Below are 13,815 nucleotides of genomic sequence, written 5' to 3'. Positions count from 1 at the left end.
GCGGGCAGAACTCCTTGTGCTGTAAATATTTGGCTTGTTTTGATCTTGTTCTCCAAGCACACAAAACATAGAAACTGAAAGCAGTAGTCCTCTTTTATTGTCTCACACTACCCCCTAGTGACTAGTGGGCATAAACCCACATTGCAGTAGTACTAATTAGAAGCTAGGAAATCTTAACTAAAAAAAAATATATTTTTTAAAGTGCTAAAATAAATTGGCTTGGAGCACTTGCGTCTAATTAAATTGATTGCTATTGGGTTAAAGGGTCAAAAAGTACATTCGGCTTGCTTTTAAGAATGCACAACAAAGTACCATTATGTGCATTGTCAAAGCTTTCATTCTGGAGAAATATGTGACCTGATAAGATCTTCTCTTTGTTTTGTGAAATAAAAGTTGAATAGAAATTGCTGAAGCAGAGAATATCTACTTTTGTAGACATTTCCATTGTCAGAGCAGGGATAGAGACAGCCTTGGTGTGGGGCTGGCAGGTATGCACAGAGCAGGGACAGAGACAGCCTTGGTGTGGGGTTGGCAAGTATGCACAGAGCAGATATAGAGACCGTCTTGGTGTGGGGCTGGCAGGTATGCACAGAGCAGGGATAGAGACAGCCTTGGTGTGGGGCTGGCAAGTATGCACAGAGCAGGGGCAGAAACAGCCTGGGTGTGGGGCTGGCAAGTATGCACAGAGCAGGGATAGAGACAGCCTTGGTGTGGGGCTGGCAGGTATGCACAGAGCAGGGATAGAGACAGCCTTGGCGTGGGGCTGGCAGGTATGCACAGAGCAGGGGCAGAGACAGCCTTGGTGTGGGGCTGGCAGGTATGCACAGAGCAGGGACAGAGACAGCCTTGGTGTGGGGCTGGCAGGTATGCACAGAGCAGGGACAGAGACAGCCTTGGTGTGGGGCTGGCAGGTATGCACAGAGCAGGTATAGAGACAGCCTTGGTATGGAGCTTTCGCATGGGGGAAGTTTGAAGAAGCGGCTTCAAATTTCCCTCATGCCCCAGCGCGTGGGGCCTGCAGCATCGGCAGCGTTGTACATAACTTCCGCACGAGTCCAACGCTGTCTGTCCTCTCTCGCTGCCCGCCGGCTCTTGTGCATGGCATACTTCCTGGTTCCTGTGTATCACATGACCTACAGGAAGTATGCTGTGCATTAGAGCCTGCAGGAGGCAAAGTGGATAGACAGGCATCGCTGGACTCATGCTGGAAGGTATGTCCAGCATGGTTATAAAAATTTGGTTACAGGCTTTGCAGCAGCACGGGTGCCACATTCAGTTCGGAAACAAACGTGGAAATAAGTCCTAATATGGAAATCACTTCATAGGGAAATCTGAATTGCAATCTGAAAGCATATAAGTGGGGAAATGCATGAAGGAGTGATAACTGAAGGTTCGTTTAAAGCAGGGTCGCCTCTAGCCATTTTGTCACTCCAGGCAAGAAAATTTGTGGCACCCACCCCCATGGCGCCTTTCCATGAAAATAATCGCAATGCGGGCAGATTTTCACCAGAAAATACACGTAATGTAAGGCTGCAGAAGTGAGCTTAAATGCTGCGGGCCAGTGAACTGACAAGCCTGTTCACCACCTGGGGACACAACATCTGGCAGGGGGGGTGACTGCGGTCACCCCCCTTCCCCCCCACACAGCAATCATGACCGCCTGGTCGGTCTGGCACCTTCTACAGTGGGTCAGAAGGAGGCACAAAGGGGAACAGAAGGAGGCACAGGGGAACAGAGGAGGCACAGGGGGACAGAGGTGGCACATGGGGACTGAAGAGCCACATGGAGACAGAAGGAGGCACAAAGGGATACAGAAGTAGGCACAGGAGGACAGAAGGAGGCAGGGTGGGAATGAAGGAGGAACAGGAGGGCAGAGGTAGCACATGGGGACAAATAAAGGCAAAGGGGACACAAGGAGGCACAGGGGGACAGAAGGAGGCAGAGATGGCACAAAGGAGGAAAGAAGGATGCACAAGGCACAGGTGTCAGCTGCCTGCAACTTACACTAAGTAGATGCAGCAGAAGCAAGTAGTAGAACACCCAAAGGGATGTGTCTTAATCATGGGTGGGGTTTAATTGGGGGTGGGGCTTAATCCAGCAGAATTGCGCCCCCCAAGACCAATGGCACTCCAGGCAATGGCCTGTACTGTCTATGCCTAGAGGCGCCCCTGGTTTAAAGCACAGGAAATACATATAGATTATAAAAATAAAACACACTACACTCATGCAAGATTGTATACATATTTTATTAACATATGTCCCTAATTTACGGACTGTCATTAAAACCTTGGAAAAAAATATATATAAAACAGACTTTGTTGAATATCCTGAAAGTTGCACCGGCTATGAAAGCTTGGTATTTGGTGTGTACAGTGATACTGAGTATTCCCAAACCGAGAATTCACTAATAGGTAAATCTCCACTGCCCACCCAGGAAAAGGAAGCAGTGGCGGCTAAATCAAAGACACTAGCTACTGATTAGTTAGTCAGCTGCTTCTTCACTAGCCAGTGCCTTTGATTTGCCCACCACTGCTTCCTGTTTCTGGGGGAGGAGAGTTTTACATATTGGGAGAATTGTCTGTCCTTCCCTGATACTGAAGTGAAAGATTTGGAAACACTGGATTAAACACAACTGAAACTGAGGTTAAATTGACATTTAGAGTATGTCTTACTGAATCAGTTTTATTTTCTAGAATACTGACAGTTGGTGACAGCACTGAAAGCACCAGAGCCCACGTCCAGCCTGAGTAACGGTAACATAAGTGGGCCTCTTGTATTAGGTTTCTGTTTGTGTGCTATGCTTATTCTTTAGACACTCTATAAGGCCTTATTCACATTGCGTTCCGTTCGCGTTGAGCGGTTTTTGACGCATATTTTTTTTTTCCGATTCCTGTCGCTTGGGTGGGTGATTCGTTTTTGTGCTAAGCAGTTTTCTAAGTGTTTTTCCCGAGCATTTTTTTAATTAACTCCTTGACGCAAGTCAGGAAGTGAACTCTTTGACCCGGAAAATACTAAATACAATGTAGTCATTCTAAAAAATGCGAACGCGATCGCTGCACTAGGCGGTTTTGCGTTTTTAAACAGCGCATGCGGGCGAAACCGCCTGCAGTGTGAACGAGCCCTTATTTGCCTCATTTAATTTCTGCTCAGTAATATCTGTCTGCAACATTCTATTATGCCTTACAGCCAATACTAAGGCACGTAATAGAACATTATTGGTTACAGCAAACCTGAAGCTGAAATAAACGTATGATTTAATAAACTGAACGTATATTACAGCTAAGAAATACAACATTAGTAGCAAAGAAAAGAGTCGCATATTGTTTTCCAGTACAGGAAGAGTTAAAAAACCTCCGTTGTCATCTATGCAAAAGAGCTTTTCTGAGCTCTTCAACCCACTGAGTCAAATACAGTCCTGTTTTCTGAAGGACTTAAACAGCGAGACAGCTTGAGATAAGTTTTTATTGCAGGAAATTTCAAAGGGTCATTATTTCTGCTGCGTTTTATAGCTTAGAGTGTGGTTAAAAAACTGAAAATGTGATAGAATGATGCAGTTATTTAACAGGCTATATAAATGAAAATAAAAATATGAGACGCTTTTCTTTGCTACTAATATTCTATTGCTTATCCATAATAAACCTACAATTCATTATATCCTACATTCTTTTTTTGCTTCAGGTTTGCTCTAAGGTGGCTATACTCTAAGCAACTGACAATCGACATCTCTTTAACTGGAAATCCCCATCAAGAAACACCAGTCATTTCGCCACCTAGCAACACTCGATGACCAGATGCATACAGAAATCTGCTTGAAGATTGTTTATATTGTTCCCATCATTAGCTTTGTATCACCTGATGCAGGACAAAGCTATGCAGCCGTCGGTTCTCCCTACATGCAATACAAAATAGACCACATTCTACCAATAAACTCTTGTTCAGTAATTGGTTTGAAGATGATTGACCGAGGCCCTCATTTTTAACTGATTTTCTTCTGTTTGATGAGTTTATAGAATCAGCTAATCAATTAAGAATAGTATGTACTGTATAAGCTACATTAGTTCAGATTGAATCCCAGAAAAACAGTTGCATAACATAATGTCATACTGACTGCAGTAATTTAGTAATGCCAGATTACCTGCTGGGCTAATAATGTCACTGGAAATGCAGCCTATCCAACTGTGGCAGACCATTTTCAATACTGGGATTGTAGCCTAACCACAGAGATCAGCGAGTCACTGACAATGGGGCATATACAGCAAACAGTGCTAAAACCGCAGTGTGCAGGGAGTGCGTGGCAATTTTACCACTACTTCTGACATTGAGGAAGCACGCATTGCACAATTAGGGTCCATTCACACTGAAGCAGTTGCTGTCAGTTATAACTAAATAAACTGATGTGCAACCCAGTGTCCATGTTTCTCTATGGCTCAGTTACACTAAATGCGTTTTAACTGAAAGCTGCTCACAATGCACTGCTATGAAACAACTGACAAGTTAGAATGCATCCATTTTTCAGTGTGAAAGAAGCCTCAGTGAGACCCCAAGTTACCTTGGTTACAGTGAAGGTTATTTAGGTAACACAAGTTGCATTAAAGGGACTCAGAGCAGTGCCTGAAATTAAAAGAGTACACTTACCTGGGGCTTCTTCCAGCTCACCATAGGCGGCGAGGTCCCCCGGCGTCCTCTTTGCTCCTCTCCTTGTGCCTCCGCCAGCCCCCGTTACCGGCGTCACTCAGGCCGGGTGTCGGGCCAGCTCTTCCTGGTTAATGACGCATGGCGCCATCACGCCGGCCACTTTGCGTCATTGCAGCGGCCGGCGTGACAGGTCTGCGTACGCCGGTAACGGGGGCCAGCGGAGGCACAAGGAAAGGAACCAGGACGCCGCCGGGGGACCTCACCACCTACAGTGAGCTGGAAGAAGCCCGAGGTAAGTGTACTCGCGCTACCTTGATGTCGGAAGTGATAGTAAGATTGCGGTGCACTCCCTGTACACAGCAGTTTTACTGCCACATACTAAACACACCCCAATGTGTCCTATCCAAACACTAAGAATAAGTGACCATTCAGTAGTGATTAGAGACATCACTAAGCATGCAGTTAATATATTCACTAGAGAGCAGTGACATCACTGACAGTGCAGCCTAGTCATTCACCGTGGTCAGTCACAGACCATGCAGCCAACCCTTTGACTAGAGTCCAGCAACATCACTTAAAGGGAACCTAAACTGAGGAGGATATGGAATTTTTCCCTTTAAAATAATACCAGTTGCCTGACTCTCCTGCTGATCCTGTGTCTCTAATACTTTTAGCCACAGCCCCTGAACAAGCATGCAGATCTGGTGCTCTGACTGAAGTCAGACTGGATTAGCAACATACTTATTTCAGGTCTGTGATTCAGCTACTACTGCAGCGAAAGAGATCAGCAAGGCTGCCAGGCAACTGGTATCGTTTAGAAGGAAATATCCATAGCTCTCTCAGTTTAGGTTCCCTTTAAGTCTTGCACACACGTATGAGGCATGTTGCCCGGGAGGTATAGGGACTCGGTCCCTTGGGCTACATTCTGTTGCTATGCAACCCTAGAGCAGCGCACAAGAAGCATCATGCAGCGGGAAGGGTGGGGAGAACAATGCACTTGCCAGTGCTCAGCCAAACTGATCCACCAGGCTGATCGCTGGCTGAGCTGCCAAGGGAGATCGGGGCTGCTGTAGCCAAGCTGGATTCTCGGGAGAGGCAGCCGATAACGTTTAATACATTGACATTGGGCCATATGCAATTAACTTTTTACCCTGAGTTTTCTCCTAGGAGATAATTTTTCATCTTTAATTTAGAATAACTTTGCAGGACTTCGCAGTGGAAAAAGTACCAAAAAGTAGGCGACAAAGTACTATCACAATTATTTTGAGTATTTTTCTGTTTCCTGGTGGTTTAAAGGGCATTTCATTGACATGTTGTGAAAATATTACCTAGGAGAAAACTCAGGAGAAAAAGTGAATTGCATATGGACCATTGTCTTGAGAGTGATACCATTCACTAGGAAACAATGCTATCACTGAGCATGCAGCCTATCCATTCACAAATTACCAATGACATCACTGAGCATCAAACCTATCCAATCACCAGAGACCAGTGACATCACTGAGCACCAAACCCATCCAATCACCAGAGACCAGTGACATCACTGAGCATCAAACTCATCCATTCACCAGAGACCAGTGACATCACTGAGCATCAAACCCATCCATTCACCAGAGACCAGTGACATCACTGAGCATCAAACTCATCCATTCACCAGAGACCAGTGACATCACTGAGCATCAAACCCATCCATTCACCAGAGACCAGTGACATCACTGAGCATCAAACCCATCCATTCACCAGAGACCAGTGACATCACTGAGCATCAAACCCATCCATTCACCAGAGACCAGTGACATCACTGAGCATCAAACCCATCCATTCACCAGAGACCAGTGACATCACTGAGCATCAAACTCATCCATTCACCAGAGACCAGTGACATCACTGAGCATCAAACCCATCCATTCACTAGAGACCAATGACATCACTGAGCATCAAATTCATCCATTCACCAGAGACCAGTGACATCACTGAGCATCAAACCCATCCAATCACCAGAGACCAGTGACATCACTGAGCATCAAACTCATCCATTCACCAGAGACCAGTGACATCACTGAGCATCAAACCCATCCAATCACCAGAGACCAGTGACATCACTGAGCATCAAACTCATCCATTCACCAGAGACCAGTGACATCACTGAGCATCAAACCCATCCAATCACCAGAGACCAGTGACATCACTGAGCATCAAACTCATCCATTCACCAGAGACCAGTGACATCACTGAGCATCAAACCCATCCAATCACCAGAGACCAGTGACATCACTGAGCATCAAACCCATCCAATCACCAGAGACCAGTGACATCACTGAGCATCAAACTCATCCATTCACCAGAGACCAGTGACATCACTGAGCATCAAACTCATCCATTCACCAGAGACCAGTGACATCACTGAGCATCAAACCCATCCAATCACCAGAGACCAGTGACATCACTGAGCATCAAACCCATCCAATCACCAGAGACCAGTGACATCACTGAGCATCAAACTCATCCATTCACCAGAGACCAGTGACATCACTGAGCATCACACTCATCCATTCACCAGAGACCAGTGACATCACTGAGCATCAAACCCATCCATTCACCAGAGACCAGTGACATCACTGAGCATCAAACCCATCCATTCACCAGAGACCAGTGACATCACTGAGCATGCAGCCTGTCCATTCAGTAGAGACCAGTGACAGCACTGACAGCCTAGTACCGGTATATTCATTTACCAGAGACCAGAAATGTCACAGAGCATGCAGCCAACCATTTGACTAAAGACCGGCAGCAACATCATCAAAGATAGCCATTGACTAGAGAGTGATGCCATCCAAGCATGCAGCATATCCTTTCAGTAGTGACCTTTGACATCATTGAGCAAGCAGCCAATCTATTAAGCAGTGACATCATTAGAAATCCAGACTACCCAGTCATTAGAGACTAAAAACACTGCTTAAAATTTAATCTATCCCTACTAATGATATAACGAAAAAAGCAACCTATCCATTCACTAGAGACCAGTGACATCACTGAGACTATAGCCTATCCATGTACAACAGACCAGTGACATCACTGAGAATGCAGCCTATCCATTCAGTAGAGACCAGTGACATAACATAGACTATAGCCTATCTATGTACAGCAAACCATTGACATCACTGAGAATGCAGCCCAATCATTCACTAGAGACCAGTGACATCACTGAGACTATAGCCCATCCATGAAGAACAGGCCAGTGACATCACTGACAATACAGCCTATCCATGTACAACAGAACAGTGACATCAATGAGACTATACCCTATCCAAGTACAACAGACCAGTGACATCACTGAGAATGCAGCCCAATCATTCACTAGAGACCAGTGACATCACTGAGACTATAGCCCATCCATGAAGAACAGGCCAGTGACATCACTGACAATACAGCCTATCCATGTACAACAGAACAGTGACATCAATGAGACTATACCCTATCCAAGTACAACAGACCAGTGACATCACTGAGAATGCAGCCTATATGTTCATCAGCAACCAGCAATTCCTCTAAGAATGGAGTCTGTAGAATTATTCCTAGCACACTACATATCAGGCTGAATTTCTTCAACCTGTATGGACATGGTGACAATAGATCAGGCTTGGTAAGCTAGCGGTGTGGTTGGAGATTATAGCAAATCAGAACTGTCAGCTTTCTTTCTGGTGTTTTTATATTACAGACACAGCACATGCAATGCAACAGTCAGAAGGATTGTGAGTCTGGAGTCTCAATAGAGAATGAGCTGAGCAGAACCTGTTTGTTGTACAGGGGAGTGTGTAGCATAATTCATCTGTCCATTTTCTGGAATACAATCAGACATCTACTCCACTTCAGTGCCCATTATGCCACGGCGTGGTTTATTAGCATCTAAACAGTCGGATCTCATAAATAACTTCCAAGGGCCGGGTCTGCTGTTTACCGGAATACGTGCCGCCTTGGCTTTTTCGCTCACAAATTCCTGCCGCTTTGTTCCAGGAACAATTAATATTTAACTAGTCTCTGTGGCTCTCCTGGTTAGATGTTGGGGAAGCGGTAGTTGAATTTTCGGGTGTTGTAATATTTCTTGCTCTCCAGGGCTGGGAGGAGGTTGCTGTTGGTGAGCTGTGGCAGGTGCTGCAGCTGTAAACACATGGAAGTAGAGAAGATGGATATGAGCTCAACAACCCAAATCGTCACATGATAAAGGGGGCAGCAGAGATGAGTCTGTTTCACCAGTCACAATTCAATCTCTGACGTTACGTTCAATAAAAATGTGTTTTCCTACTTTGTATCACCCATACAGTGACCATATTTTTGCTTTTGTGCACAAGTAATATTGTCTGTTTACAAATTACAAGTTCCCACAAATCTATCTAGTGATCATTTTTCAGCTGTTTGTGGCAGCTCAGTTCCAGCACGCTGCTAATTTTTACATTCCTTTGTGCAACAGTTAGTAAGTAAACAAAAGATGCTGTGTTAACTGTTTGAATGGTGTTCTGCTAGCAAGGTGTTTTTTTTTTTGTGGAAATAGGTTTTAAGGTGTAAATAATCTTTTAGAGCAAAAAAGAAATGTTGTGTTTCATACCACTTTAACCACTTGAGGACCGCAGTGTTAAACACCCCTAAAGACCAGGCCATTTTTCATTAAATTTGCCACTGCAGCTTTAAGACCAAGCTGCAGGGCCACATGACACAGCACACAAGTGATTCCCCCCCCCCTTTTCTCCCGCCTTATCAGAGTAGCACAGTGAGCTCTACGAACTTATGCCTGCTAATTGGCAATGACAAGAGCTTCACTCGTCCTGCCCTGAGCCCATGTGGGTTCAATCACTTTAAAGGACATTATCTCCGCAATTTGATTGGCCCAATAGGCTGCCTGTCAAGTGACAAGCAGCCTATTGGGCCAATCAAAGTGCGGGGATAATGTCCTTTAAAGTGATTGAACCCACATGGGCTCAGGGCAGGACGAGTGAAGCTCTTGTCATTGCCAATTAGCAGGCATAATTTTGTAGCACTCACTATGCTACTCTGATAAGGTGTGATAACTCTGATAAGGTGTGTTAACCCCTATAAGGCGTGCCAACTCTGATAAGGTGAGTTAACTATGATAAGGCATGCTATTTGTTATAGTGATTCAACCCCAATTTTCTAAGTGTCCAACATTGCTGGCTGCATGTAGTGCTGTAACTTTAACTCCACAGATCAGAGCCGGTGTAATAAAGCAAAGTGGAACTGAGAGTGAGATGAGCTGAACTCCGTTGCAACCCCATTCATCTGTGAAGCCCTCCTCTCATTAAAGCACCATTTGGTTAGCTTGAAAGTTCAAGGAGGAGAGGTTACTCCTGTCACTCACAGCAGCAATAAACACCATGCTGCATCTCATACGTGGTAACCTTAATATGGGTTTTGTAAGAGTAAGGGTCTATCCTTCGGGATCAGGCAGATCCCCCCCCCCTCTCCCCAAATGGGGACTTGTGTATAACAGGCATCAGTGACATTGCCTCAATCAACATGTTTAGTAGATGGTCATTCAGGTAAGTCCAGCTGATAAACTCCTCCTTCTTAAACAAAGGCCACATGACGATATGTCTAGACCTGCATGCAAGGAAGCACCTTCTGCAAAACAGATGAGTCAAGTCTCATCATAAAGGTAGCTGGACATTCAGAGAGATGGGAGGGCTTCCTCAGCTCTTACTAATTACAGGGAGCCAGGTATTCATAAGGTTGTTTTTCTAATCATAAGTCTCCTTTAAGGGACGTGTTATAATGAGCACTTCTAAAAAAAATCATAATTGCTCACAGAAGTTTTCCAGTATGATTTATAATGGGAAGGTGCCTCGCCATCCGTCATGATCAGCAGGACACTGTCCCATCAAAGGCAAGCCACCAACATTATAATCATAGCACAATACTTTGCCTCTAATTACAGCTCAACTAAAAGCACAGCAAAAGATCAATAACAAAATGCTGGAGGAGCTCAGCCTTGTCCTTCAACAAGACTTTGTTTGATGCTATAATGAGAAAAACATATTGCTTTGCTTCTTTTCACTTGAAATAGCCAATCAGGTTTAAAGTGTACCTGAGATGAATGTAGTCTGTCTGCTCCCTAAATGTGCTCCCGGTCCCCTCCGATTTACTGCTATCAGCCCTGTAGAGTCGGTGACTTGGCTAAGTCTTGGACTACTGCATATGCGAGGTCCAGGCAGTGTGGGACTGGGAAGTGTAAAAACTGGGGAAATCCACTTGCTGGCCAAGCAGCAGTAATCAGGTGTTGCTGCTCACAGTGAAGACTTGATGCAGGTTTCTATTGGGACTAATAACACAGGGTTACTGCTGCTTGGCCAGCAGGTGGATTTCCTCACCTTTCCCACCTCCCAGTCCGACACTGGGTCCAGGCCACCACCCGATCGTACTGCTGTAGCTGGGAGCATTCTGTGCATGCGCAATTTGTTAAAGAGAACCCGAGGTGGGTTTGAAGAATGTTATCTGCATACAGAGGCTGGATCTGCCTATACAGCCCAGCCTCTGTTGCTATCCCAAACCCCCCTAAGGTCCCCCTGCACTCTGCAATCCCTCATAAATCACAGCCACGCTGCTGACAAACAGCTTGTCAGAGCTGGCTGTGTTTATCTCTATAGTGTCAGTCTGCTGCTCTCCCCGCCTCCTGCAGAACTCCGGTCCCCGCCTGCATCCCTTCCCTCCCTGCTGATTGGAGGGAAGGGATGGGGGCAGGGACCGGAGCTATGCAGGAGGTGGGGGAGCAGCCGAGACTGACACTACAGATGTAAACACAGCCTCACAGCACGGCTGTGATTTATGGGGGATTGCAGAGTGCAGGGGGTCCTTAGGGGGGTTTGGGATAGCAACAGAGGCTGGGCTGTATAGGCAGATCCAGCCTGTGTATGCAGATAACATTCTTTAAACACACCTCGGGTTCTCTTTAAGGTTGTAACCAGTGGCGTAGCAATAGGGGGTGCAGAGGTTGCGACCACACCGGGGCCCTCCCGCTCTTAATTGGTCATGTGCTGGTAATAATCACTTCTATAGATGGTTTGAATAGTAGTAATCACTAATAAAAATGTCCCCCATCCTCTTTTTGCCCCTCAGACACTGGATGTCCTTGGCAGGTTTTTATACGCCTCATCAATTGTTATGTATAGAGTGCTGGGGGGGGGGGGGGGGGCTCAATGTAAAACTTGCACTGGGGCCCAGAGCTCCCTAGCTATGCTGCTGGTTGTGACTGTGCTTGCGTAGAAGAATACTCCTAGGAGTCTCCTACGGCTCAATGGAGGAGACCAGAAGGATATCAAGGGAGCAGATGTAAGTAGAAATGCTTTACCATTCATCTCAGAGAAAAGTAAAGTGATTTTACTCTTTCCATGGAAATATCACTGGCCACCATCTCTCATCCCATAATGCTGAAAATATAAAATAGTAAATATTACTTCTCCTGTTCACCTGTCCCAAGGCCAGGCACATGTTCATTTGTTTGTCACTTCCACCAGTTACGTCCATAAAGTACGTGTGGTATGATGTAATTACACACCCAGGTTCTGGATCTATTTTAAAACTGCTTTGAGCAGGCCCGGATTTACATCACAGGAGCCTATAGGCACAGAAGTTCTGGCACCCCACCCTTCGCCCTCCACAAGCCTACAAACCCCCACCAAACACTGATGTGCTGGCCGAACCCTGCTATCACTTTTCCCTTACTTTCCCTGTCCGATGTAGGTAGCCACAGGCTTCCCTTAATACTGAGTGTACCTCTGGCTACCTAATACTAAGGTACTACCGAATACTAATACTAAGAGATGCCCCCAAATGGAGATCTCATCAGTATAATGCTGCAAGCTGGGTGAGTAAACTCTCATTTATGCTACACTTGGGACACTGCAAGGAGGAGAGGAGTAAGCTGCCCTTCCATCATCAGGCGCCTATAGGCCCGAGCCTACAGTGCCTTATTGTAAATCCAGCCCGGGCTGTGAGCATAGGTCCAGCCCCTGGGAGGGGCATAATGAGGAAGGCTCTACCCAGAGACCTGCTAGAAGACAGCAGTAGAGAAGAATCCGGACACCACATGAGCAGATAACACCCTTTATTTCATTCCCCAGCCAGATAGATACATGCAAAAAAACGGCAGCCTAACAGCATTTTCACAAGTCTATCTCGCTTCTTCAGAGACTGTGTATTGCCTGTCCGGAGGTACAGTGAGTCACCCATAACACCATATTGGCTGCCAAGTTAGCATTTAGTGCTGACCTCCTCTCTATTCACTTTGACCTGCTAGAAGAGATTGGGGGGAGTACCTGAACACAAGGCAAGCTGGGCTTCTTACACTGCTGGCAGGCAGAGGGAAATGGAGGCTGACATATTTATTTTCTTCTACACAAGGCATTTTACCTGGTTATCATGCTGATCCTCTGTCCCCAGTCAGCCATAGATTTTAGCCCTAGATCCCGAAAAAGATTGCAGATCAGCATGACACCAGGCAACTGGTATTGTTTAAAAGTAAATAAGTATGGCAGCCTCCATATTTTGCTCATTTCAGCAAAATATGGGCTCGATTCACAAAGGCGTGCTAACATAGTTAGCTTTGGACGTGCAAACTAGGGTGCTAAGTAGTTTGCACGTCTAAAGCAGTTACTGATCGTGCGCAAAGTTTAGCAATGCGCGTGAAACGTTGCACCGGTGCGCGCGAAACGTAGCTCCATTCACGTGCTAAATAGCCTGATAAGCGTACTTAGCACGCGAACGGTGCGACGTTTTGCGCGCACCGCACAGCGCTAAACTTTGCGCACGTATTAGCTCGTGCAAAGTGCCTTTGCACGTGCTAAGGGGCTTTTCACTGGTGTGCTAACACTAAGCCCCCTTTAGTGAATCACGCCCTATGGGTGAGGGTGGATTGAGGTGCAAAATTATTTCCACATAATATGAAATATCACTGTAGAAAAATAGGTGTTTACATGGACCTGATTGGGTATCTGAAGTGAAAACAGGCAAACTGAAGATTTATCTTCATCAAGCCCTCTGACTGTTCTACATCATGTTAAAATTAATTGGTAAAGAGAAAGACAATGTACTTGGCAAATCTGAAAGACAAAGTTAAAGTATGAAGATCTGCAATGTAATGCACACAACAATTCAATCTCCTTTATCATGGTA

At 45.6% G+C, this 13,815-nt stretch overlaps 1 protein-coding gene across 1 annotated transcript in view; it reads right to left on the bottom strand.

Annotated features, from left to right (window-relative positions):
• Positions 1–2,227: 2,227 nt before the first annotated feature.
• Positions 2,228–13,815, bottom strand: part of CDKL1 (cyclin dependent kinase like 1) — a 94,709-nt gene continuing 83,121 nt past the window's right edge. The window contains exon 10 of the mRNA XM_068254178.1: positions 2,228–8,793. Coding sequence (XP_068110279.1) covers positions 8,689–8,793 — 105 coding nt within the window. The 3' untranslated portion in view covers positions 2,228–8,688. The remainder of the gene's footprint in view (positions 8,794–13,815) is intronic.

This window comes from Hyperolius riggenbachi, chromosome 9 (assembly GCF_040937935.1).
Source record: "Hyperolius riggenbachi isolate aHypRig1 chromosome 9, aHypRig1.pri, whole genome shotgun sequence".
Classification (NCBI taxonomy): Eukaryota; Metazoa; Chordata; class Amphibia; order Anura; family Hyperoliidae; genus Hyperolius; species Hyperolius riggenbachi.
Note: the sequence above shows the minus strand (reverse complement) of the source record. Positions and strands in the feature narration are given on the sequence as shown.